This window comes from Lacerta agilis, chromosome 1, assembly GCF_009819535.1.
Source record: "Lacerta agilis isolate rLacAgi1 chromosome 1, rLacAgi1.pri, whole genome shotgun sequence".
Lineage (NCBI taxonomy): Eukaryota > Metazoa > Chordata > Lepidosauria > Squamata > Lacertidae > Lacerta > Lacerta agilis.
Window position 1 is genome coordinate 44,085,091 of NC_046312.1, and position 24,928 is coordinate 44,110,018.

At 44.3% G+C, this 24,928-nt stretch overlaps 1 protein-coding gene across 1 annotated transcript in view; it reads right to left on the reverse strand.

The window, feature by feature from the left end:
• Positions 1-24,928, reverse strand: part of RGS6 (regulator of G protein signaling 6) — a 194,793-nt gene that overhangs the window by 46,733 nt on the left and 123,132 nt on the right. The window contains 3 exon segments of the mRNA XM_033146508.1: positions 1,625-1,676; positions 4,247-4,353; positions 5,310-5,360. Of these exon segments, the coding sequence (XP_033002399.1) occupies positions 1,625-1,676; positions 4,247-4,353; positions 5,310-5,360 (210 nt within the window).

The following is a 24,928-nucleotide window of genomic DNA, read 5'->3' on the forward strand; positions in this document are numbered from 1 at the left end:
AGCCCAAGGGGAGCAACAAGTGGTGCCCCGATCCTAAATCAAGGTGCTTAGTAACGAAGGCTGTCAAATTATTTGGCACCAGAGGCACAAACTGCACAAGCATCCCTCCCCAACTGTAAAAATGCAACAACAATAAATTAAACAACTAACAATTTGCTGCCCAATCATGGCACCCAAAACCAGCTTAACAGTAGGATTGGCTCTGAAAAACACTGTAATGTTTCCAGTGTAAAATGAATGTATGGGGATTGGGGGCAGAACTGTGATGTGACTTTTGCTCAGCTCTGCAGGTGGGTGCCAAGAGAGCAGAAGCAAAAAATAAAAAATAAATAAGAAAGGAGGTCTTGACAGCCACTGAAACACTGTGGCTAGTGACCACGATTTTAATTTCTCTCCAAATGCCTCTGGGGCTCCAATAGGGTAGTTCTGGAGCAAGGTTACACTGGGGTCCCTAGTGGCAGAACTGGATAAGGCATAGGTACACAGGAAAATGTGGGTGGCGCTGTGGGTAGGGTGAATGTAACCCCCATATATTTTTGCTTACTGCTAAGGAATAAATATTGGGACGCAGGTGGCACTGTGGGTTAAACCACAGAGCCTAGGGCTTGCCGATCAGAAGGTCGGCGGTTCAAATCCCTGCGACAGGGTGAGCTCCCGTTGCTCGGTCCCTGCTCCTGCCAACCTAGCAGTTCAAAAGCACGTCAAAGTGCAAGTAGATAAATAGGTACCGCTCCGGCGGGAAGGTAAACAGCGTTTCCGTGCGCTGCTCTGGTTTCGCCAGAAGCGGCTTAGTCATGCTGGCCACGTGACCCGGAAGCCAATAAAGCGAGATGAGCGCCGCAACCCCAGAGTCGGACACGAATGGACCTAATGGTCAGGGGTCCCTTTACCTTTATCTTTTACACAGGAAAAACATACAGTTTTTAAACCTTCTCCCCAAACACTGTGGGATTAGAAAGCCCTGGAGAAATGATTCACAGTAATTAAAAACTGGAGCTATCTGTCGACATATATCTGCCGTTCTTTTATATATTATATTAGATAAAAGTTAATGGGAGGCTACGTTTAAGATGTTTAACACAATAGGCACATCCATTGCATTAAATTTAAATTTCCATAGATTTCAAATTGTATTACATACATTAAGTGTAATATGAGAAATAAAAGAAGCCAGAAGGATACAATTAAAAATAATTCAGCACCTAGCACAGCATATTACAATTGCTGCAACAGGAAGAGAAATCATTAAGCAGTCCATCAAGACCCTCAGCAATTTTCAAGTGTTCAGCTAGGCAGAGAGGGAAATACTGCTCTTGTAAAAATAATAATCTACTGCTAATTTAATAATTCCTCCCATAATTTCTCTTGTGCTTGCTCATTTTATATATCATGAATTTGCTCCAAGAGATGCTTTGTGTCAGTTGAATGAGGGTTAATAATAATATTATTATCATCCAAACTGAAAGACAGTCCAGCTCTAGTCATGCAAGTAGAACTGTTTCTAACATGGGAAAGGAGAAGCAATGTGGGTCATATAATGAATCATCTCTTTTTAGAACAACTTGGTCACTGGAGATACATTTACAAATAACATTTAAAAAATCGTATCACCCCAAATTCTCACCATAGTCTGTGTTTTCTGGTTCCCAACAATTTGAAGGCCAAAAATATGGAGCCTGAAAAACAGTGAATTTTTATCACTATGATGTATTCATTCAAATATAATTATTGCTGTTATCATAATTAATATGTTTATTTTATGAATCACTTCACATGAGGCACCGCAAAGTAATTTACAATGTAACAAAAACCTATTTACAACAGTTACGCATATAAAAAACAGTTAAAACAATTGTATGTATATAAACAATTTTAAAAACAATTTCTCTCTCTCTCTCTCTCTCTCTGTGTGTGTGTGTGTGTGTGTGTGTGTGTGTGTGTGTGTGTAAAACATCACTTTAAAACATCAACAACACATAATATTAATATCCAAATTACTTATGACAATTATTCTTAATGCTAACCGGATGAACAGAAACTGGAGCATGATGGCAGTTCTTAACATAGTTAAAGTAAATGGGATTTGAATAACCAAGCTGTGAGTGGGGTAGCAACAACAACAACAACAACAACAACAACAACAATTTATTTACACCCTGCCCATCTGGCTGAGTCTCCCCAGCCACTCTGGGCGGCTCCCAATCGAGTGTTAAAAACAATACAGTACAGCATCAAACATTAAAAACTTCCCTAAACAGGGCTGCCTTCAGATGTCTTTTAAAAATAGGATAGCTGCTTATTTCCTTGACATCTGATGGGAGGGCATTCTACAGGGTAGGTGACACTACCGAGAAGGCCCTCTGCCTGGTTCCCTGTAACCTCACTTCTTGCAATGAGGGAACTGCCAGAAGGCCCTCAGCACTGGATCTCAGTGTCCGGGCTGAACGATGGGGGGTTGAGACGCTCCTTCAGGTATACAGGACATTCTTACGTTAATGAGAAATATTCATAAAAACAAGATTTGATCAGTTGTAAAATACTGTGAGAATTATATTTTCTTTCATTGCCTCCTCATATGAAGAAAACTGATAGAAAGTCATGTGATGTAACCAAGATGTGTAGCCATTCCAGCAGGAAGATGGCGAATTTCTCCCCAGAAATGTGTGTATTGATGTGGTTTGGGCAGTCAAAATAAACAGACAAACAAACAAACAAACAAACAAACAAATATTATTATTTTTATACCCCGCCCTCCCCAGCCAGAACAGGGCTCAGGGTGGCTAACACCAATAAAATTGTAATAAAACATAAAAGAAAAAGAAAAAAACAGTTAATTAAAATACGGGTTAAAATACAATTTAAAATGCAGCCTCATTTTAGTAGCTGCCCATAAATCAAAACCATAAGGGGAGGGAAACATAAGGGTCAGACTGAGTCCAACCCAAGGGCCAGGTGGAACAGTTCCGTCTTGCAGGCCCTGTGGAAAGATGTCAAATCCTGCAGGGCCCTGGTCTCTTGTGACAGAGTGTTCTACCAAGTCGGGGCCAGTATTGAAAAGGCCCTGGCCCTAGTTGAGACTAATCTAACCACCTTGCGGCTCGGGACCTACAAAATGTTGTTATTTGTGGACCTTAAGGTCTTCCACGGGGCATACCAGGAGACAAACAAGCTGGCAGACTCAAGTCTCATCACAGAACTTTAGAGTTGGGAGGAATCCTGAGGGTCATCTAGTCCACCCCCCTGAAATGCAGGAATCACAATTAAAGCATCCATGACAGATGGCCATATAACCTCTGCTTAAAAACTTCCAAGGAAGAAGTCCACCACCTCTCGTGGGAGCCTGTTCCACAGCTGAACAGCTCTTACCATCAGAAAATTCTTCCAGATGTTTAGCTGGAATCTCCTTTCTTGTAACTGGTTCGGGTCCTAGGCTTCAGAGCAGGAGAAAACAAGCTTGCTCCATTTTCCATGTGACACCTCTTTAGATATTTGGAGATGGCTATCATATCTCCTCTCAGTCTCTTCCTAGCCAGGCTAAACATACCTAACTCCCACAACTGTTCCTCAGAAGGCTTGGTTTCCAGACCCTTTATCATCTTGGTCACCCTCCTCTGCACACATTCTAGCTCGTTAATACAGTGGTACCTCAGTTCCCGAATGCCTCCGTTGTCGTACATTTCGGTTACTGAACGTCAAAAATCCAGAAGTACCACTGTATCCTTATTAAACTGTGGTTCCCAGTACTGGACACAGTACTCCAGGTGGGATCTGACCAAGGCAGACTGGAACAGCACTATAACTTCCCTTGCTGCATCACATTGTGGGTCTGTCAGCTGCCAATGGGTGGAAAGTGTAGGAAAATAAGTTGGGCATGAGACTGAACATAAGATGCCATGCCACTGGGCATAAGTATGTGGTAGAACACATGCTTAGCAACCAAAAAGGTGTGAGATTCAACACCTAGCCCTACTAGTTCAAAAGGAATCTCTGTCACGGTTAAAACAAACCAACCCCCCAAACTTAACTTTATATATAAGCATCTGTTAATGTCAACAACACTGCTTAGTTATAATAAAAGTTAAGCATTTCTGTGCTGCTGTAAAACAACCAAAGCAGCTCCTCCAAAAGTTAGAAGGCAGCAGGTGTGTGATGGAATGCCTTCACTCTAGGTTTATTCCTCTTGTCAAGGAGAAAGCAGGAAGTTCTTATCAAGGAGGGTGTTGGGTCGTTGTGTAATCCAAATTACCTGAAAGCGATAGAAAGTCCCATCATCCTTCAAAGTAAGTACATGATCTGAGATTGGGAAAATATATCCCTGTGCTGCAATGAGGCTTCCCATATGTATTGCTTCAGCTGGAAATCAAGGCAGAAAAAAACCACGTCAAATATCTATACAAAGCAACATCTCCTAAGGCCTAGGTGGCAGCAGGTTGCTTGATGGTAGAGCAGCCTTTCTCAACCTTTGGTCCCCATATGTTTTTTTGCCTACAACTCCCATCATCCCTAGGTAGCAGGACCAGTGGTCAGGGATGATGGGAGTTGTAGGCCAAAATCATCTGGGGACCCAAGGTTGAGAAAGGCTGTGGTAGAGCAATCCCCCAGCCATGACACCTCCTTCCTTACAGACACTCTTGGGTGCTAAGATTGGCAGAGGCAGGCTCCTCTTGGTAGTTCCTCAGAGGCTGGTGGCGGCCCAAGAGAGGACATTCTCTGTGGTAGCACCTAAGCTGTGGGAGTTCCTCCCCACAGAGGTGCATCTGGCACCTTCATTCAGGGACATATAAACCCCACTGTATTCTTTGGAGCTTCTACCCAGGTAAGTGGGTACAGGATTGCAGCCCCAGGTTGCCCCTGCATTTGCTTGCAATCACTGAAATAGCCTCAACATATGACAAGTCTGCTGCCCCAGACAACTTAAAAACTATGTTAATATATCATAATAACAAAAGTTCTGGAAGGGTTTACCACAATTCTGAGTGTGTGGTAGGCATCTCCCTATCCTTCTCTAAGGTTTCCATCAATCCAAATGTGGTAGAGAGAATTATGGAGAACTTAGAAGAGAAAATGAATTCATTTAGGGGTGGCACAAAACTACTTTCAACCCCTCTTTCACCGTGTGGTCACTTTTTCTACCTGGGTCTCAGAAACAGTGTTCCCAGAATCTGGCAACAAATTCTTAACCCTTCAGTTTGGGATGCCACAGAATCACAAGATTCCGAGTTTACTTTTATGGCACACAATATTGCAAGCCATAGATAATACCAAACACCAAGCTTACATATATATATGGCACTGGAAGAACAAATTACCTGGGTCTTCAATGGTGAGATTCTTCATGAGCCACTGCACTATGTCAGTCCCTAGAGAAAGGAAAGGAAAGGAAAGGAAAGGAAAGGAAAGGAAAGGAAAGGAAAGGAAAGGAAGAAAGCCAAAAGGAATGAGACAAAGAATATATAAGCAATAAGAACTATTTTCAGTGGTGTGGTGGAGAGGAAATGCTGTGGGGAGGGGTGCAGCTCCATGGTGTGTGTGTATATATATATATATATATATATATATATATATATATATATATACACACACACACACACACACACACACACAGTAGGAGCAATGTTGTCATCAGGAGGAGAACCAGGATAATTGTTGAGTCCCCCCTGCTCTGGTAGGTGAGGACGAGACTATCAAGTTTATCTTGTGACAGATTAGCAAAGATGAAGTCAGCAAATGAGGAATATAGTCAGTAGAGGCAGGATGCTTCTTTCTCTTTTTCTTTGATGTGGTTCCCACTGTCACACTGTCAGTTTAAATGGTGACACTTCTTGGCAATGTTGTTTCCATTTCTAATTAAAACAGGGAAGGCCAGGGAACCTTCTTAAGCCCAGTGGCTGCACTCCCTTCTAGGCAATCTTCTGAAGGCCACATACCAGCGGTGCGCAGGGCCAGAAGCAAAGATGAGTGAAGCAACAAATGTGCATTTTACCTTTTATACAGGAGGCTAGTTTCTGCACGCACTCATGCACCCCCTTCATTCATTAGAAACTGGATCAGAACAGTGGTCCATCTAGCCCAACCAGAGGCCAACCAGATGTCCACAGGAACCCCACAAGTATCAACTGTTGCTTAGAGCCATGCTGCCTCTGGCAGTGGAGGAAGAACTCTCTCTGTTCTGCCGTCTTCTTCCCTGTTGGATGTGTGATGTGACAGCATTGGTGGGAAACCCATGTTGCAGGAAAACAGCTTCCATCGTCCTTGGCCATTGGCCATGCTAGCTAGGACTGATGGGAGTTGTATCTGGAGAGCACAGTGTTTGCCGTCCCTGGTTTACAAGAAACAATGCACACAGCAATACCTTCTTCCTTGAACAGAAACAAGTGTCTCGGCCACTTATTGCTTAGGACAGTAACCAGATTTTCTGGTCAATCAAATATTTATGCCAATCAATCAATCAATCAATCAATCAAGCCAGCCAGCCAGCCAGCCATCCTTCCACATTCCAAAACAATTTGGAGCTTCTGAAGATTTGCAAAGCTTGTACAAAGATAACTCCAGATAACTCCCCACAATCAATTTATGTGTACCATTTATGTGTACCATTTTTGAAAGCCCAAAGGACTCCTGAGAGCCACCGAGAAACGAAAGCAGATTTTTTTTTTTAATGGTGGGTCCCCAGCTTTCCCCAAGGCTGACAGATTATCTTCCTGCTGACTTTGCCAGACCATTAATTATCACCTGCCAAAAATGATTACTCACCCTCAGGATAATGACAAGCGTTTCCTCCCCCTGTTAATTAGTGTCACTGCTAATACTCATGTGTCTGATCAGCATTCATCAAGAAAACAGACATATCCCCACACCCTCCTCTCCAGATGCCATTAATCCAACAAAGAAAAGACTCACATATGTGTGTGCATGTGTGTGATTATGCAGGCTGCATCATATGCTATTACATGCTATTCATGGGATTCCCCCCCCCCCTAAAACTGCTGTATTTTCTAAAACTGCTTTCCACAATCTGCCAGAGGCCAGCTAACTCCCTAATTCCTATGGGCACTATTAAAAAATAAAAGTCTTCTGAAAGCCTCAAACTTACAGTTTATTTTCTACCAAAAAAAGTGGGCTATAACACAAAAACAAACAAACAAACAAACAAACCTCCTTATCTCATAACAAGCAAGCAGGGTTAATTTTCCCATGGAGCTCATCTTCTTATCCACTACAATGCCTTCCAGAACCAAAGTTTTCCCTCTCAAGTCTCTGGCCCTGTAAACATGTTCTATAATGAATATGTGAGTTGTGGTGCTCTTCTTAATCATGCAGGAAGGCAGCAGAACCTCCGTTGCATATTTCTGAAATCAAAGCCAGCAGAATTCACAAAACAGGATAAAAATGGGCCCACTGGTGTCTGCGACTGACAAAGCGACTGCTGCTATCCAGGGCATTAGCACACAAGAGAGGCCATTATTTGGCTTCCAAATCTCTTGCATTTTTAGGAGGAAAGCAGCAGTAATGGCTGATGTACAGAGAGACAAACAGTGGGAGATTTGGGAAGGAGGGGCAATAACTGCATGCTGTGTGTGTGTGTGTGTGTGTGTGAGAGAGAGAGAGAGAGAGAGAGAGAGAGAGAGAGAGAGAGAGAGAGAGAGAGAGAGACCAAATGTCTTTATACAGATGTTTCTAGGGACCACATACCAGTGATCAGGTTAATGGAAAAACTTCCATTAAGTTTCCATATATATACACACACTCCCATTACCTGAAAGCAGGAAAGAGAGTCCTGGAGGGCCTCCTTTGGTTCCTGAGCCAGAGGTTCCCCACCCTTGTTTTATAGCACATCTATATGAATATTGTACTGTGGATCTCTTAATCTTAGGGAGCTTGCCTGCCTATGTTAAGAAGTCGGGCAACTTCATTTGGGTTTTCAACAAGTAACAAACGAGACTGCCAACGATTTCACTGGCTCTGCAGCATGAAGATAAAGTGATGTGCAAGGCCAAGGTCTCAGCTAGTGAACTGCTGCTGTCAGCCTGCTTTTCATGTACAGGAGCAGGGTCAGTATAAAAGTTGGCAACCTTCATCTCCCCAGAACTGACCAAGGGAGCATCTCTTCCTGGCTCTGTGCAGCTATTCTACCTAGCACACATGATTAGAGATGGAAGCTACATAGGCAGCATTTCTGAATTCATCCCTTATAGGAGGCGTGAGAAATCTGTGGCCCTCCAGATGTTGTTGGATTCCAACTCCCATCAGCTCCCACCAGCGTAGCTAATGGCCAAAGATGGTGGGAGCCAGAGTGCAGCAACATCTGGGGGACCACAGGTTTCTCACCCCTGCCTTATGGTTTGCATTCCTCTCCTTTCGCAACAAAAAATCTTCCTATATACAGTACATAAAAAAAACTAAGGCTGTCATTATGTGCTGCAGCAATAGGCAGTCATGCTAATTGCAGCATGACAACAGCAGGCAAGGCGAGCAAGCAAAGCAAACAGGCTGAGCGAGTGAGCAGACAAAAGATGGCACAGGTGGGTCTTCCCATGCCCTCTGAAGAGGAGAAAATCTTTCACCTCATGCTGCAACCCACTTACTTCTGCTGGCAGGATAGAGCACAGAGGAGAAAAACTCTCCCCCTGTGTGTGGCAGCAGACTCTTGGGATTGGAGCGAGTTTTGAGTTGATAGGGGGGTTGGGGGCAAATTGTGGGTGGTGACGGTGACACCTGCAGGTGTCCTGCGGGGAAACAGGGATTGGCAACAGGGTGGTGGGTTGGCAAGGTTAGGGTGGGGATGGCTGGGGAAAGAAGGAGCCACGAGGACTGGGAATTTGGGTAAGAGGTAAAGGATGGAAGTTTGGCAAAGGAGGTAGTCAGGGTTGGCAAGCAATAAAGGAGGGGCAGCAGCCCCATGTAGTTAAAAAAATACAAAATAAGGCAAACAAAAAAGAGGAGGAAACAAGTGGTTGTTTTACACACACACACACACACACACACACACACACACCACCTTTCCCCCCTGATGGGGACTTAAGGCGGCTTTCAGATAAAAATAAAAACCACTTAAAACATAGGAAAAAATAATAATTTAAAAAAAACAGTTAAACATTGATAGAATAAAAACTACATAAATCTATTAAAACCATACCAATAACTACAGTAAAAACAGCATGGCACAAGCTCTTTTACTAAAAGCCGTCCGTTCCCCAAAACCTGTTGGAACAAGAAAGTCTTCATCTGTTGGCAGAAAGACAACTAGTAAAGGAGCCAGTCTAGCTTCTCCAGGCATGGAGTTCCGGAGTCCGGAAGAAGTCAACAAAAAGGCCCTTTCCCGGAATCCCAACCAAGGATGCCTGTGAGGGTGATGCGACCAAGAGAAGGCTCTCCCTGGGGATCTCAAAACCTGGGCAGGTTGATATGAGGGAATGCAGTCTGTCAGATACGGGTAGCTTGGACCTAAGCCATATAGGGCTTTATAGGTCAAAACCAGCACTTTGAATTGTGCCCAGAAACAGATTGTTGTAAGCAGAGGTGTTCTAGCAAGGGAGCTTTGTGCTCCTGGTCAACAACCTGGCTGCAGCTCTTTAAGCCACATGAAGTTTCTAAGCTTTTTTCAAAGGCAGACCCATGTAGAGCGTGTTACAGTAATCCAAATGGGAAAGTAATCCAAATGGGTGACCAAATTTGGCTCTGTGGCCAAATCAGACATCTCAAGGATGTTATCCTACAAAAATAATTCAACACAACATTTATGGGTAATACCCAAAGAAGCAGCAATTATGAGATGTGCTTGTTCCTTACTTCTTGGATCAGTTAGTGTTACACTGCAAAAATGAACTTACATAACACTGAGAAAACGGTGAATCGGATCATAAACTGCCAAGTCGCTCATTCATTTAACGAAGTATAATGGAGAAAGGATAGCAGCTGTATTATCTCCAACTATTTCCTGATAAATATTAGATCCCACTGTTCCTTGAAAATGTAACCAGACAAGCGTCTGTCACAATGACAAACAGCAAGGCAGTCAAGGAAAGAGAAAATAAAATGGAAATATCAAGTTTGAGAGTCTAGAGGAATTATAGATACAATGGATTTGAATCACCACTGTTTGAGTTACACTGTTTTTATGTACCATTAGGAAGATTGCAAAGCTCACAAGAAATCAGCCACAATTTCTTGAGCCTGTCTGCCTCCCCATACTTATTTACAGTTAGGGTAGCTATGTGCCCTTCTTTACAGAGGACAGCCCTCTATCCGCAGAGCTGTCCAGCTCAAGTCATGTTTAAAGATAAAGGAGTTTTCCCCACTAGGATTGGATTTATTGTATTTTCTAAATTTGCATCTATACATACAAATTGGTATATTCATATTCAAATGTTATGCAAATCTGTGGCCTCTTTTGAATTAAGCACCTCTTCTTTTTTGGCAATGTGTTTCTGGCTACCACATATATAATGTTTGATGAGGTGAACAATATGGAACAGTCTTACATAGTTTCTGGTGTGGAAAAAGAACTGCTCATGAATATATTCTTTTCCCATTAGATGGAACGTTTTGTATTTTTTGGGACGGGGGTGGCGCTGTGGGTTAAACCATTGTGCCACTTGGGCTTGCCGATCGGAAGGTTGGCGGTTCGAATCCCCGCAACGGGGTGAGCTCCCGTTGTTCGGTCCCAGCTCCTGCCAACCTAGCAGTTTGAAAGCACGCCCAAAAGTGCAAGTAGATAAATAGGTACCTCTCCGGTGGGAAGGTAAACTGCATTTCCATGCACTGCTCTGGTTTCGCCAGAAGTGGCTTAGTCATGCTGGCCACATGACCCAGAAAAACTGTCTGTGGAAGCGGACAAACGCCAGCTCCCTCGGCCTGTAAAGCAAGATGAATGCTGCAACCCCAGAGTTGTTCACGACTGGACTTAATGGTCAGGGGTCCCTTTACCTTTGTATTTTTATTGTTTTCTGTATTTAAATACTTTTTTATTGTACCTTGTTTTACTTTTTGCTCCAGAGAATATTTGTTGTTGGGTTGCCATGAAAATCATCACCAGCATCACTATCATTTTACTGCTGTTACTACTGCAACAGCTACTTATTAAATGTGCAGAGCATAAATGCAAGTACAAGGAAAAAAATGCCCACAAAGGGCCTGGAAAATTAAAGAGTGGGGTTTAGTCTCGGCAGACTGGGCAGTATTCTAAGGCTAATTTTCATATTTCATGCTATACAAATGCTAGTCATGTCAAACATTTTATTGCAGCTACCAAAGGTCATTAAAGTTCCCTCTGGGGGCAAAGATTTGCATGCAGAAATAAGGTATAATTAGAAAGACCAAAACTGTCTATCTTGTATCTCCAAAACAGGAGGTAGCAGCTTCCATCACTCATTCTCTGTTTGCAGCTTTAGCGGAGAGAGCTGTGGGGAAACAACTTCCAAAACCCGATCCTGGTTTGGGCAAGAAGTGTTAATAGCATCGCCTCCTCTGCTGCCCACAAAATCCAGTCTTCAGCTAGTTGGAAGGGAAGGCAAATCATTTTCGATGCAGCATCTAGTGCTCTCCCAAGTCCACTGCCTATCTTCTTTCTTTTCCTGTTTGAAGCCCTTAGAGTGCATCAGCAAGACAGAATGTGCGGGACCTGCTATCAGGGGGCTTGTGATACCCCCCCCCCCAATTCGCCTGCCAGACAAGGGATTTTCCATGTAACACCATGTTGTGCCACAATGTCCGAAAACCATTTAATAGTATTCCCCCCCCCCCGGTAATTCATATGTAAATAACTGCTCATGTCAGCATGAAAAATCCTGGCACTTCCATCTGAAAGTGCAGTAATTGCTTCACTTTCGGTATCAGCATGTGGTAATTGCTCTGTTTGCTGCCAGCTAGATGCATCGAGAAAGAAACAGCAGCATGGAGCGTTTGAGCAATGAGAGCAGAGCGCTCCCTTTATTTCCTGCACCTTGCATCTGGGGTGTGGCATGGCAGCACTGTTTATGACATATCAAGAAGAGTCAGGCTGAGGCCTCCTATATTTGAAAGGCTGCCTTCTTTCCACTGGGCAGAGGAGGCCTCCAGTTGATTTTGCCATTGCTGCTTACTGCAAGGTCAGTGCAGTGGAAACGCACTTGTACAGACAATTTGGCATGGGTGTGTTTGCACTGCACTGATTTGGCCACCACCTCACCCCTCCTGATAAGCACCAGGTCAGTTGTGTGATGCCACCCCCAGTGGCGTAGGAAGGCTCCTCGGTACCCGGGGCGGCGACCGGAGGCACCCCTGGGGGCGGGGCATTGTGACATCACATTGTGACGTCAAGACGCAACGTCACTGCGGCTCTAGCCCCAGCAGCGGGGGAAAAGCCATTTTAAAAAAACCAAAGCAAAGGCAAGCAGCCTGCTTGCCTTGGCTTTTCTTTTTTTAAAAAGGGCTTCTCTCCCCGCTGCCGGGCAGAGCCGCCCACAGGCGCGAGAGGCGGGCCGGGCCAGCAAGGATGGGGTGTCACCCTTGTGACAAGCCTGACACCCCTCCTCCTCGCTGGCCGCCCGGCAGCTCCGCCCCAGCAGCAGGGAGGAAAAAAAAGGAAAGCAGGTGCCAGCGGTTGGCTAAGCCAGCAAGCGCGACGCCGCCAATCGCGGGGGGCGGTGCCCCCCACCCCAAGTGTCACCCCCACCCCAGGGCGCTGCCCGGGGTGGCACGCCCCCCACTCCCCCTCGCTACGCCCCTGGCCACACCACCAATCTGTCTGCTGCCTGTTCCAAAATGCTTCGAATAAATTTACTTACTTACTTACTTACTTACTTACTTACTTACTTACTTACTATGTATCCCATGTCTCCCCCAACAAGCTCAGTGTTGGTTCTTCCCATAGTTCTTCCCCTGCTCCATTTATCTTCACAACAACCCTGGTTGGTAGGCTTGGCTAAGAGATGTTGCACCAAGGTTACCAAGTGAGCTCTATTACTGTTGTTCATGGTGATGATGACTGAATATATACAGTAAATCGCTTTCTCCAAAAATGACTCAAGAAACTTGCAGAGTATTATAATCTCATGGCGGGGGGAGGAGCTGAACATGGGTCTCAGCCTTGGTCCAAAGACTCTTAACCAGTATATCACACTGGCAAACAGAAATTAAATATGAAATTGACAGCATAACATCAGAACTGGGTATTTTGTATGATATTATTCAATATTACTCAAGAGAGTTGACCCTTTTCCATTTTACACACACACACACACACACACACACACACCCCATGTCGGAATACGTTTCACGGATCCGCCATGGATTCATATTTATTTAGTTATTTAATGAGGTTTTCAAGATTTACTTTTGGTATAACTACGCGCAAAAGCGAAAGTGAAAGCATGAATGAATAGTGTGGTTCACTTAGGAGATTAATCCGCCTTTATTTTATAGTTCCGGTCATGTTCAAAGTTGTTAATGAGCGTTAAACTTGCTTCCCGCCTTTTTGGAGGGCAGCAACAGTGATTTTATTGGTTGAGGCATTGATGATGATGTCACGTTTGTTCCCTAATAAAAGGCAGAGGCACCCCGCTTAGGCACGTTCAGTTTTGGGTTAGGCACGTTCGTGCATTCTTTCCATTTTGCTTTAGTTGGGTTTTAGTTGAAGTGAAGTTTAGTTTAAGGGATTAGGAGCGGGCTGGATGGGTTGGATGGGTTTTTCTTTTAGTTAGAGTTAGATCGCGGAAGATCATTCGGTTTAGCCTTAGTTAGGTTTTCTTTTAGGTTTAGCCTAGGGCTAGAATTGCGGAAGATATTTCGGTTTTAGTTTTATTTAGCTAGCCTCGCGGAAGATTGGGCGCGCAGGGACTTTAGGCTTAGGAGAACTTAGCTTAGGGGACGAGCCTACGCGGGTTCTGCCGAAGCCACTAAAGATACAACCGGTGTCTGTCTTCCTTTGGGGTAAAAGGGGGGAGTAAAAGGTTTAAAGTAAAATTTTAATTTCTTTAAGTTGGTCCGTCTATTCAGAGTCAGGGTATATATTTTATTTCACGAGGCAACTTTTCCTTAAGAAGGCAATTAGGAACTCACACACCTTCGGAGTCATCAATTGGCTTACTCAACCTCCTTCAGATTGTGAGACTTGGCCGGCGACCGTGCTCAAAAGCACGCGGAACGCTGGCCGCTTTCCCCGCAACTGGTACCTCGTGCATAACCAGTCCAAGGCCGTGCACGAGGAGCTCCAGCACCCAAACCCCGACACCCCATATATTATATTTATATGGCATATTTCTCCCTCAAGGTTCAGTTCCCTTTCTTGTGATTTCTTGATCCTTCTCACTTTTTTGGTGCATAACATAGCAACAATATAGGGATTAAAACCAGGAGTCTTTATGAAATGGGTCGAGATCAGTGCCATCTCCACCTTCTAGATCAGGAGTCGGCAAGGTTTACCTCGCCTGGGCCAGTTCACTCCAGTGGAGATCCTTCCGAGGGCTGGATTGCACATGTGAATGCACCTGCGATTTCTGGCGTCTGCACAGATGCGATTTCTGGCGCTGCAGAAGCGAGTCCCTGCACCGTGCCATGCTGGTTTAGCGCAGCACACGGGGACTTGCCGAGCAGGTGGTTCAGTTCAGGGGTGGCTCGTGGGCTGGTTAAACGACCCCTGTGGGGGGCGCTTGTGGCCCATGGGCCTTAGGTTGCCGACCCCTGTTCTAGATTGAGAAGGAATTCACATTTGAAGGTAGGCTCGAGAATATATATTTTCTAAGTCCTATTCCTATTTGTAAGTAAGCAAAGACCTCATTTCAAAACCAAAGCCAAGATGAATGAATACATTTCCAATCAGCTGCCTGAAAATAAAATACGTTCAAGATTTGAGCCGGACATCATTCAATTTATTAGCAGTAGTGAAATGGAATCGTTATCTGGTTTTTCCAAGGAAGGAGGAATCTTCTTTCATCTTATTCCTTGATAGAATTATTGTCAACATCAGAGTCCCAGGAATCCTTTAACTGCTACGCCCAGGATCTGAGCTCTGTGGCATACCAGAAACTTTAATTGGAAAGCTGAGAAGAGCGTGAAATCTTTTCATGTCCTTCTGACACTTGCCAGAAATTGAATCTGAAGTTTCAACCTGCAAGTTAAATGTCCTGTACTGTAATCTAAGTTTCTCAGCCCTAAGTCACTAAGAGGGTTGTTTCTACCGAAAGCTACTGCCATGCCTAGATTCAGACTGGCTGGCTAGTGTGTGCTGTGGATACCAAATGTTAAGGGCTCTGATATTTAAGCTAGTGCTGTGGTGTCTATTTTGGTCTGTTATTTCCCATCCATTCATTGGGGGAATTCTGCGGAAAGAGGCTGGAAATGTTGGTTAAATTATCTAGGGTGCACAGCTTTGTCATTTACCTTAATATCAACACAATACTGCTATGAAGTACCTAAGGAGTGTCCTCTTCTTTTTTAACAATGCCTGCGCCATTCTCTTGTGCCCTACAACCTCCTTGGCTGTGAAAACTCATGGGAAAGCCCATAGGAGGATGCCACACAAACATTTTTTGGAATCACTGCCTATGGGAGCTGCCTGGGGAATGTCTGAAGGTGGTCCAATTTGGTTGGAAGTTTAAGAAGCTTCTTTTTGTAATTTTTCAAAAATAATAGTTGCGCCACTCAGCTGCAGTGTGCTTCTGAAGCTGCACAATGGGACATTTGACAAATGTCCTATCAGGTGCCGTCAGAACATTCAATAGATGTCTTCTCAGTGTGGTGTGGTGTAGTCGTAATCTGGGGAACCGGGTTCGCATCTCCGCTCCTCCACATGCAGCTGCTGGGTGACCTTGGGCTAGTCACACTTCTCTGAAGTCTCTCAGCCCCACTCACCTCACAGAGTGTTTGTTGTGGGGGAGGAAGGGAAAGGAGAATGTTAGCCGCTTTGAGACTCCTTCGGATAGTGATAAAGCGGGATATCAAATCCAAACTCTTCTTCTTCTTCTTCTTCTTCTTCTTCTTCTTCTTCTTCTTCTTCTTCTCAGATGACTTCGGAGCTGAGGGGTTAGATTAAATGACCTCATGTCCTCTAAAGGGACAGAAGTGACCTTATACTCCAGAAGTACCTGTAAGTCCTAGTTTAATGCTACATGGATCCTTAGGTCCAAACACAATGCCTCAGGTTCATGCCCTCTGCCTCCTCCCATGTGGCTAAGACTTGTTGTTGTTTAGTTGTTTAACAACAACAACAACAACAACATTTATTATTTGTACCCCGCCCATCTGGCTGGATTTCCCCAGCCACTCTGGGCAGCTTCCAACAAAAATCAAATACATTAAAATATCACACATTAAAAGCTTCCCTAAACAGGGCTGCCTTCAGATGTCCTCTAAATGTCTGGTAGTTGTCTATCTCTTTGACATCTGAAGGGAGGGAGTTCCATAGGGCAGGCGCCACTACCGAGAAGGCATGTCTGAGTCTTTGTGACCCCATGGACCAGAGCATGCCAGGCACTCCTGTCTTCCACTGTCTCCCGCAGTTTGGTCAGACTCATGTTGGTAGCTTCGAGAACATGGCTAAGGCTTAGGCCATGTTAACTTTCATTTACAAAGAATCTTGTATGACTGTGTTATGTACAAAAACAAACAAAAAACAACAACACAATGCTTACTTATACAGTGGTGCCTCGCAAGACGAAATTAATTCGTTCCGCAAGACTTTTTGTCTTGCGGAAATTTCGTCTTGCGAGGCACCGTTTCCCATAGGAACGCATTAAAATTTAATTGATGCGTTCCTATGGGGAAAAAGTCCGGGGGCACCGGTCGGAAGGGGCGCCGGCCGGCAACCGGAGCCGCGCGGCGCCGCGTTTTAAGGCTGCACCGAGCGAACTGTTCGCCCGCTGCAGCTTTAAAATGCGCCGTAGCTAAAAAGGTTTACCTTTTGGCTCCGGTGGGGGGGGGGGTTCCGAGTCGCGTCCGCCATTTTGGATCGACTCAGACATGCGCAGTCGATCCAAAATGGCGGCCGCGACGCGGAAAACACCCCCCCACCGGAGCCAAAAGGTAAGCCGTGCCCCTCCCGACCGGCACGGCGCCGCGTTTTAAGGCTCCAGCGAGCGCTGCAGCTTTAAAACGCGGTGTCGCGCCGCAGCTAAAAAGGCTTACCTTTTGGCTCCGGTGGGGGGGGGGTGTTTTCCGCGTCACGCCCGCCATTTTGGATTGACTGCGCATGGTTGAGTCGATCCAAAATGGCGGATGTGACGCGGAAAACACCCCCCCCCCACGGAGCCAAAAGGTAAGCCTTTTTAGCTATGGCGCGATGCCGCGTTTTAAAGCTGCAGCGCTCGCTGCAGCCTTAAAACGTGGCTCCGGCAGCTCACGGTGGTACCTCGCCAGACGAATTCGTCTTGCGAAAAACAGCCATAGACGAATTCGTCTCACGAGTCAACTAAAAACTCGCAAAACCCTTTCGTTTTGCGAGTTTTTCGTTGTGCGAGGCATTCGTCTTGCGGGGTACCACTGTATAAGCCAGCTTCATAATCTGTGGTTTGAGGTCTGCTTGGTTAGAACGTACACAGCACTCAGCTGAAATTCTTTGAAATAAAAAGAAAACTCAGAAGCAGTGGTCCTTTCAACCATACAGGAGGAAGAGAAGGGAAGGGGGAACATGTGAGCCCCATGTGCTGCTTAGGTTTGTGGAGGCTTGCGCAAATCACGACAAGCCATGGTTTAGTGTTACATACCAAGCCAGACCTTTCTTAACTCTGTTCTAGGCGTTGGCCAAGGTGTGTTCCAACAAACATGGAAAAGTTCTGAGGAGAAGTTTATGCATCCAAAAGAAAGCCCTGGAATATGCCAAGACAACAATGTATGCTGCAACTAACCACTTAGTCCCACAGGTTCAAGGAATCACAAATACGGAGGCAGTTTGCCTTTCAATGCCAGTTGCTGGGAATCAGAAGTGGAGAGAGGGCTGTTGTCCTGCTCGCTGGTCGCTGTGGGAACAGGACGCTGGTCGCTGATCCAGCAGGACTCTTCCTAGTTTCTTACAAAAATGCACATTATCTCACCATTTTTCTTACAGGAACGTGCAAACATGAAGCGCAACGAAAATTAGATGAAAGAATGTAAGTACCACTGAAAGAGGTGCAGTCTTCCTAGGCCACAAATCCCCATCTACATTATCCCGCCATACTGTGCCATATCAATGAAAAACAGTGGACAGATATATTGCGGGAAGTTCTTCACGCTACAGTATGTGCAAATGCATCTCTAATTCCAGTATCAGACGCTAGAAAGGCGAAATCTCACATGGGATGCCATCCAACAAACCTCTCCTGCAGAAGTATGAATCAATTCTGCCTCGGGCAAGAAATGTACTGGGCAATCTCTGCTCATCACATTCAAGTCTATATTCTCATATAAAACATAAGCTGCACAATCCTTTTGTTTATCCGTTCATTGCACGCACACACACAGCTTCCTCCTCCTCAAGCTTTTCTCATTCCTTTGCTCCCTGCTTTGCTTCCTCTCTAGTAAGACACCTTTGAAGTTAGGCAGGAGGGTTTTTTTATGCCTGCACACCTGCTGCAGTGAGCATCTGGGTGAAAGCAGAAAGCTGAGGGGCCCACAAGTTATTAGCATGCATTGTTATCTGAGACAGTGACTTTGAAACATGACTACAAACAGTGAATTACCGATGTTGTTCTAGCTTCAAGGGGCCCTAATTCTGCGTATATCTATAAATTGGCCACTGTGTAGCCCCCAGCAAAAGACCCACAATGGAATGCGTCCCTGATAGAAAAAAGTGGCTCACCACAAATTCTCTGTTAAAGAGTCCTTTATGTATTAGTGCGCGAGAAAGTGATTCTGATGCATATTGGGGAGTATGTGTGAGGAGGGTTCACAGGTTATTCTGGGAAACTTGTGGGGGCTGCAAATTGCCTCTGAGCCTCCAGCTACCTAACCACACTATACACTAGTCTGCTTCCAGTCCATTTCAATTTCACATGCCTTCATTCATAAATCTGTTCCGTTCTGTTTCCACATTAATTGACATTTTTTAAAAATAGATATAAAAATAAATCTGCATGATAATTGGTGTCAAATAGATATTTTTGAATATATTTTCCTCAAAATTATTATTTATTAAATTACAGATTTCTAAATGCATTTTCCTGCATGTTTCAGTTTAGAATAGCATTGCAAAATTCAAAGTGTGGAATACTAAGAATAACCAACATTCCAAACTGCATTCCCAACCTGCACCTTAGTCCAGGAGGTGCAGACGAGATGAGTCTGTATAGTAATTCACAAAGGGTGAATTTCTCAAACTCCCCTTCTGCTAAAAAAAACCACACACAATAAGGACTTGACTCTGCAGAAAAATGTCATCGGCAAAGCACCATTCCAGAAACAGTTATGCAACTTGGCCACCAGATGGTGGACTTGTACACAAAATAGAAAGCCAAAGTCCCACTGGTTCTAAAACTTTATTTATCTATTTATTTAATATGTGCTACATACTGTGTGTGTTAGCTAAGGTGGATTGCCGCCATCTGTGGACACATTGATTTTGAATTAGCAGTCATTAACACTTCAACATGCTGCTTGCCCTTTAAGCGTAAACAGAATTTATATGAAAACTGATCTAATGTGCATTTACAGTAGTCTGCTACTGCTAGGAGAAGTCTGTCTGCAGTGGGAAGAAACAACCACCGGATGTTTTGTTGCAAAGGCCAAAAGTTCAGGCTCATTCATAGGCCATCACAGGCATGAGAACAAAAAAAACGAGCAAGGCAGTTTTAAACAGTTGTATGTTTCCTTTCAATGGAAATATTCCTAGAATATTATTAGGAACAATGAAGTTATCAGATCTAGTGAAAGGATACATTTGGGGAAGGGGAGCTCATGCAGCTTGCTCTTTCCTTGTTTATTTCCTGTTCCTATTCTGTAATAATAATTAGCGTTGTATGTATATAGTGTTTGTATATAGTGTTTTTGAGTGCAACGGTACAGAAATAACTTGTGTTGATATTGGCACTGATCTGGTTCAGCAGATGAAACAGGAGTGTGGGCCTCTCAAAACCTAAAGTGCTGCTTTGAACCTTTGAAGTCTTATGCAGCTCAGGATCCCTATGACCAAAAGGGCTGCCTTTCAGCGTAAGGCTGAGGGTCAACAAAAGAGGTTTGAAGACTCTCTCAAGGCAAATCTAAAAAAAAAAAAAGTAGTATAAACACTAACAACCGGGAAATGCTGGCCTGCGAGTGCTCCAATTGGAGAGCAGCCTTCACCAAAGGTATCATGGACTTTGAAGATGCTCAAACTTAAGACGAAATGGAGAAACATGCTAAGAGGAAGGCATGTTTTGCAAACCCTCACCTTGATCAACTCCTGCCCGGAAACCTATGTCCCCACTGTGGAAGGACGTGTGTATCCAGAATTGGCCTCCACAGTCACTTATGGACTCACTGTTAAGACCGTGTTCATGGAAGACAATCTAACTCGGCTATGAGTCATTGCCAAAGAAGAAGAAGACCCTGAGATCACCGGCTGAGGATCTTACTTATGTGCTACCTCTGGGGGGGGGGGTCCGGATGTTAGCAAAAAAAGAGAGAACAGGGCAATTTCTGTAGCAGCTCCCTGTCTATGGAATGCTGTCCTCAGAGAGGCCTACCGGATGGCAACTTTGTCACTTTTTTGGGCGCCATGAAAACACATTTTGTTTCCCCAGGAATTTGGGAAGCAGCAGTGACTGGATGTTTTTACTCTGGTTATGCTTGTGTTTCTCTCCCCCCCCCCACCCCGTATCACTGAATTCTGTTTTTGCAAATCACTTCAAAACTGTCTGTTGTGGGAAGCAACTTATAAATGTAATAAACTAAACTTTAAAAAAAGTCTCCACTCCACTGGTCACAAGATGCTGTAGGCAGATGTGGTATAGAAATGATGTTCTTGTGACTGGCAGAATAGACAGTTTATGTGTTTGCCTGTGAGGATAAAATTCTTGAGATCCATATAAATTACCTACTCGGTTTCCTGAAGGGCTGCCCTCACCCGTATCAGCCTACTTGTGACCCCCCCCCCCCCGTGAGAGCAAATAGGTTGACAGGCAGAAGCGAGGGGGCTTTTTAGAGGGTGGAGATTGTGGCCTTGCGATTCCACAGGCTCCGTTACTTCAGGCCTTTAAGAAAAGGCAGAAAACTTACCTGTTCCCTGCTGCCTTCCCATGATTTAAGAATTAGCCCGGCTGCTATAATTTTGGTTCCATCTTATCTTACATTATGTCTGGGATTTGATGGTTTTACTGGGCTGAGTGCTGTTTTAAGTTAATGAATTTTGGGGTATTGCCATCTATTAATTTTATTGCCAAGGTGTGTATTTTTTTATTTTAAAAATGTGGTTTTATAGATTGCTGTTCTAAATTTCCTTAGTTTATGTATTATCTGAGGTGCCTAGCAGGAAAGCTGCCCCTCTCAAAGTGATGGGATATGGATTTGGTAAACAGATTGATAGATAGCTAGATAGCTAGTAGATGACTGATAGATAGATAGATAGATAGATAGAGAAACCACAGTAAGAAAATTGGTCATTTCTCATTTGACAGCCTCATCTGCACATCTAAGGATAAGGTTACATTTACATATTCTGTATAGGAACACTACTCTAGGCCATTGTTAGAAGCCACTGAATATTTTCCTTCTTGAGATTCTATGACTATACACCAGCCTTTATCTATCAGTCCACCAATGTTTTCCAGCCTAGAGGGCACCAGGTTGACAAGGGCTGCTCTTCACCACTGCCATGCATTCCTGAGCACCCCCCACCCTGTTCATTTATGCTCTCCATGTTTCTTATCCAAAGACATGATAGCACAGCAGGAAGGTTTTGCAAATATGCCTATGTGTTGACGTACATATCTCACTTACAGTTTAGCAACACATCAATCACACATCCATCACAAGCGTGTGCTGATAAAGCCCTTTACATTGCAAATCTCCATACGTGTGTGCACTTTTGGTAAACACACGCTCACAAAGCTAATTTGAAAGCTATCTGCGTTTTGCAACGCAGCGGTGGGAAATCCTTGTTTCAAATGGTCACAAAGCCACGCATGCTAAATTGAAGTATTGAAAGAATATCCTGGGAGGAAAAGTGTTAGGGAAATGGCAAAGCTTTGCCAAAGCAGATTTCCACCTACAGTGGCTGTACAGTGTACCTTGAGACTGTGGGGGCCTCCGCTGGGAATGTATTTCCCTTGGGACATCATTAAGTGATCACAATGCCTTCCACACCGTTCCACGCAGGAGATGAACTGCCCCCCTTTTCTTTCCCCCACCCCCAGAAACAGGCTATAGTAATTGTAACTGCTTCACAATTGAAGGAAGATCAAGCAGCAGAAAATCTCAAGAGAAATCTCCCTTTCTCTTTAAGGACTTAGCTCATATAGATCACTGATCAGACTCAAAGGTTTGTCTCCTTGCTCTACATCACAGCCACAATTCTTAATCAAAGTGTGCTCTGTTCTTTCTCTATATGGCTTATTTATGGACTTAACCTTCTTTGTACAGAGACACATCAGAGTCCAGCATACATAAATTATTTGAACGGCTAGGGCACAATGGAGATGTTAATATTGTTTTCTGCCAGTGCTTCACATTATCTGATGCCATGCTGCATATATTCACACACAAAGGAATTGGTACACAGTTCTTACTTGGATCCTCACCACCACCGCCAAGGCAGCATTTGTTAGTTCTAGTTGTCTTGCGCATCTGGAGCAAATTTAAAAGCCAGAAGTTCTGTAAATTAGAAATCACTGCATGCTCAACAATGTGTCAGTGCCCAATAACGAGGCACGTAAAGACTGGAAGGAGATAACTACAACTAAACACAGAAGAGGACAGAACCATCATGACCAATGCTTTTTTCCTGGGGGTACGCATACCCCAAAACATTTGGTAAATCTTTGTACTTTTGTCCATTTACTGTATTTATTTTTCCTGATTTTAACTATAAAATGGTGATTGTCTTGAGTGAAAATGAGAGAACCCCTACACATTTTTTTAAAAAACACTGATCATGAAAAATGGAACAGTACTGGTTTTTTATGTTGAACTAATTGACCATTAATGCAGTATCACAGTAGGAGGGCAATGGGGAGCCACCTATCAACCAAATTAGGTTTTGGCCCACAAGGCCTGTTTGCCCCCAATCACATCATTTGTGACATCAGGTATGGGGCACGTAAAGATGCAGCTGCAAAGGAGCTACTGGGAGTCTTAAAGGACACTCCTGCTTGTTCCTTGGCAAATGGGGCTTGCTGTCAGTGCCAATCAGCTGTCAGTGTCCACAAACCCTGTTGGGATCAGCTGAGCTATGGCATTCCTGATCATGAACTCCCTAGTGCAGTCAATCTCTGATTTTGGCAAGGATCTTAATTTGAGTTCAAAATGCCCTGTAGGGAGTGCAAGAGCTCAGGATCCAGCCAGCAGACCGGATGTTGTTCCTTACCCCTGCTGTAGGATCTTGGTATGGGGTTTCTATGTGTCCTACTTTACAAAAGGGCAGCTTACTGTCAGAAGGACGGTAAAAGGACAGTCCATTGTTTGAATGGGCCCTCTGCTTGAAGCAGCGTTAGAAACTGAGACATGAAAACTAGGAGCTAAATGGCACCTTAAACCTAGGTTATGGGCGCAACAACGGAATGTCTAGGTGTGCTTTTTTATAACAAGAATACAAAGCTGAATATGAATGAACAGCAGCTAAAATGTTATGTTCATTTTTCACTTGGTCTAGTCCAGGCATAGGGAACCTTCGGCTCTCCAGATGTTTTGGCCTACAACTCCCATGATCCCTAGCTAACAGGACCAGTGGTCAGGGATGATGGGAATTGTAGTCCGAAACATCTGGAGAGCCGAAGGTTCCCTATGCCTGGTCTAGTCCTTCCCCTGCCTGCCCCCCCCCATATTCTTATGAGGGTCCCTTCTTGAGTCGTCCGAGAGTAGCTGGAAGTGGGGAGGCAGAAAAAGGTCCTCCTTTGCTTCCATTCTGCAGTTTTAATTTGAAATCTTAGGCTCAATACTGTGCCCAGAGCTCAAAAACCACTCATGCTAATAAAATTCCCTGTCACAAAATGTGCCTAGAATAATGAGACTAGAAATGGCTTTGATGTGGTCCAAAAACCATTAATTCATGGACAACAGATCTAGCACACACATTGGCCTCTTGTTCACAGTCTTTTTCACATATGGTATGTATTTCTGCTCAAATTATATACAACTCTACATGTACATGAACATATGGAAACTTTTGGCAAATTAGTGCCCTCCTTTGTAGCGATGCATTGACTCTTCTTTTTTGGTGATGTGTAAGTAGCCACCCTATATCTTGGGGTAGAATGACAGAGGTGAGTCTCTAGGTCAGTTCAGTTGTTTTGCTATATTCACTGTGAGCTTCAAGCCCTCATGCTGTGGGGTGCCATCCCAACAGCAAAAGCCAAAGCCAAAAGCAGTGTCTTCAGTGAGGGGTGGTTGGGTGGGGAGATCTCACCCACAGGATTAGTACCATTGCCTATTTTATTTAGGGGGCTCTTATGTACTGAGCTGAATCCTAGAACAATAGGATCCAGAATGCAGCAGTCTGATTGGTCCGCAAGAGCCACCCAATCCTGCTGCAGGTGGAAGTGAATCAGTGACCTGATTGGGCTGCAAGAGCAGCCAATCAGGCTCCTGGAGGAAGTGAATCCACAACCTGATTGACCTACAGGAGTAGCCCGGAATTAGCCCATTGTGGGGCCCATTCTGTATATATAGCAGACGTTTTGGGGAAATACTATGAGCTGAATAAAGAGCATGGAATTCACACTCGACTCCGAGTATATTTCAGGGGCACACAGACTGCCATACTTATATTACGTGGGGAAAGGAAAGAAGACCCATGCATTAGCAAAACTGGTTTATTCTGTGCTTGTGTGAGATTGTTTGGGTCCCA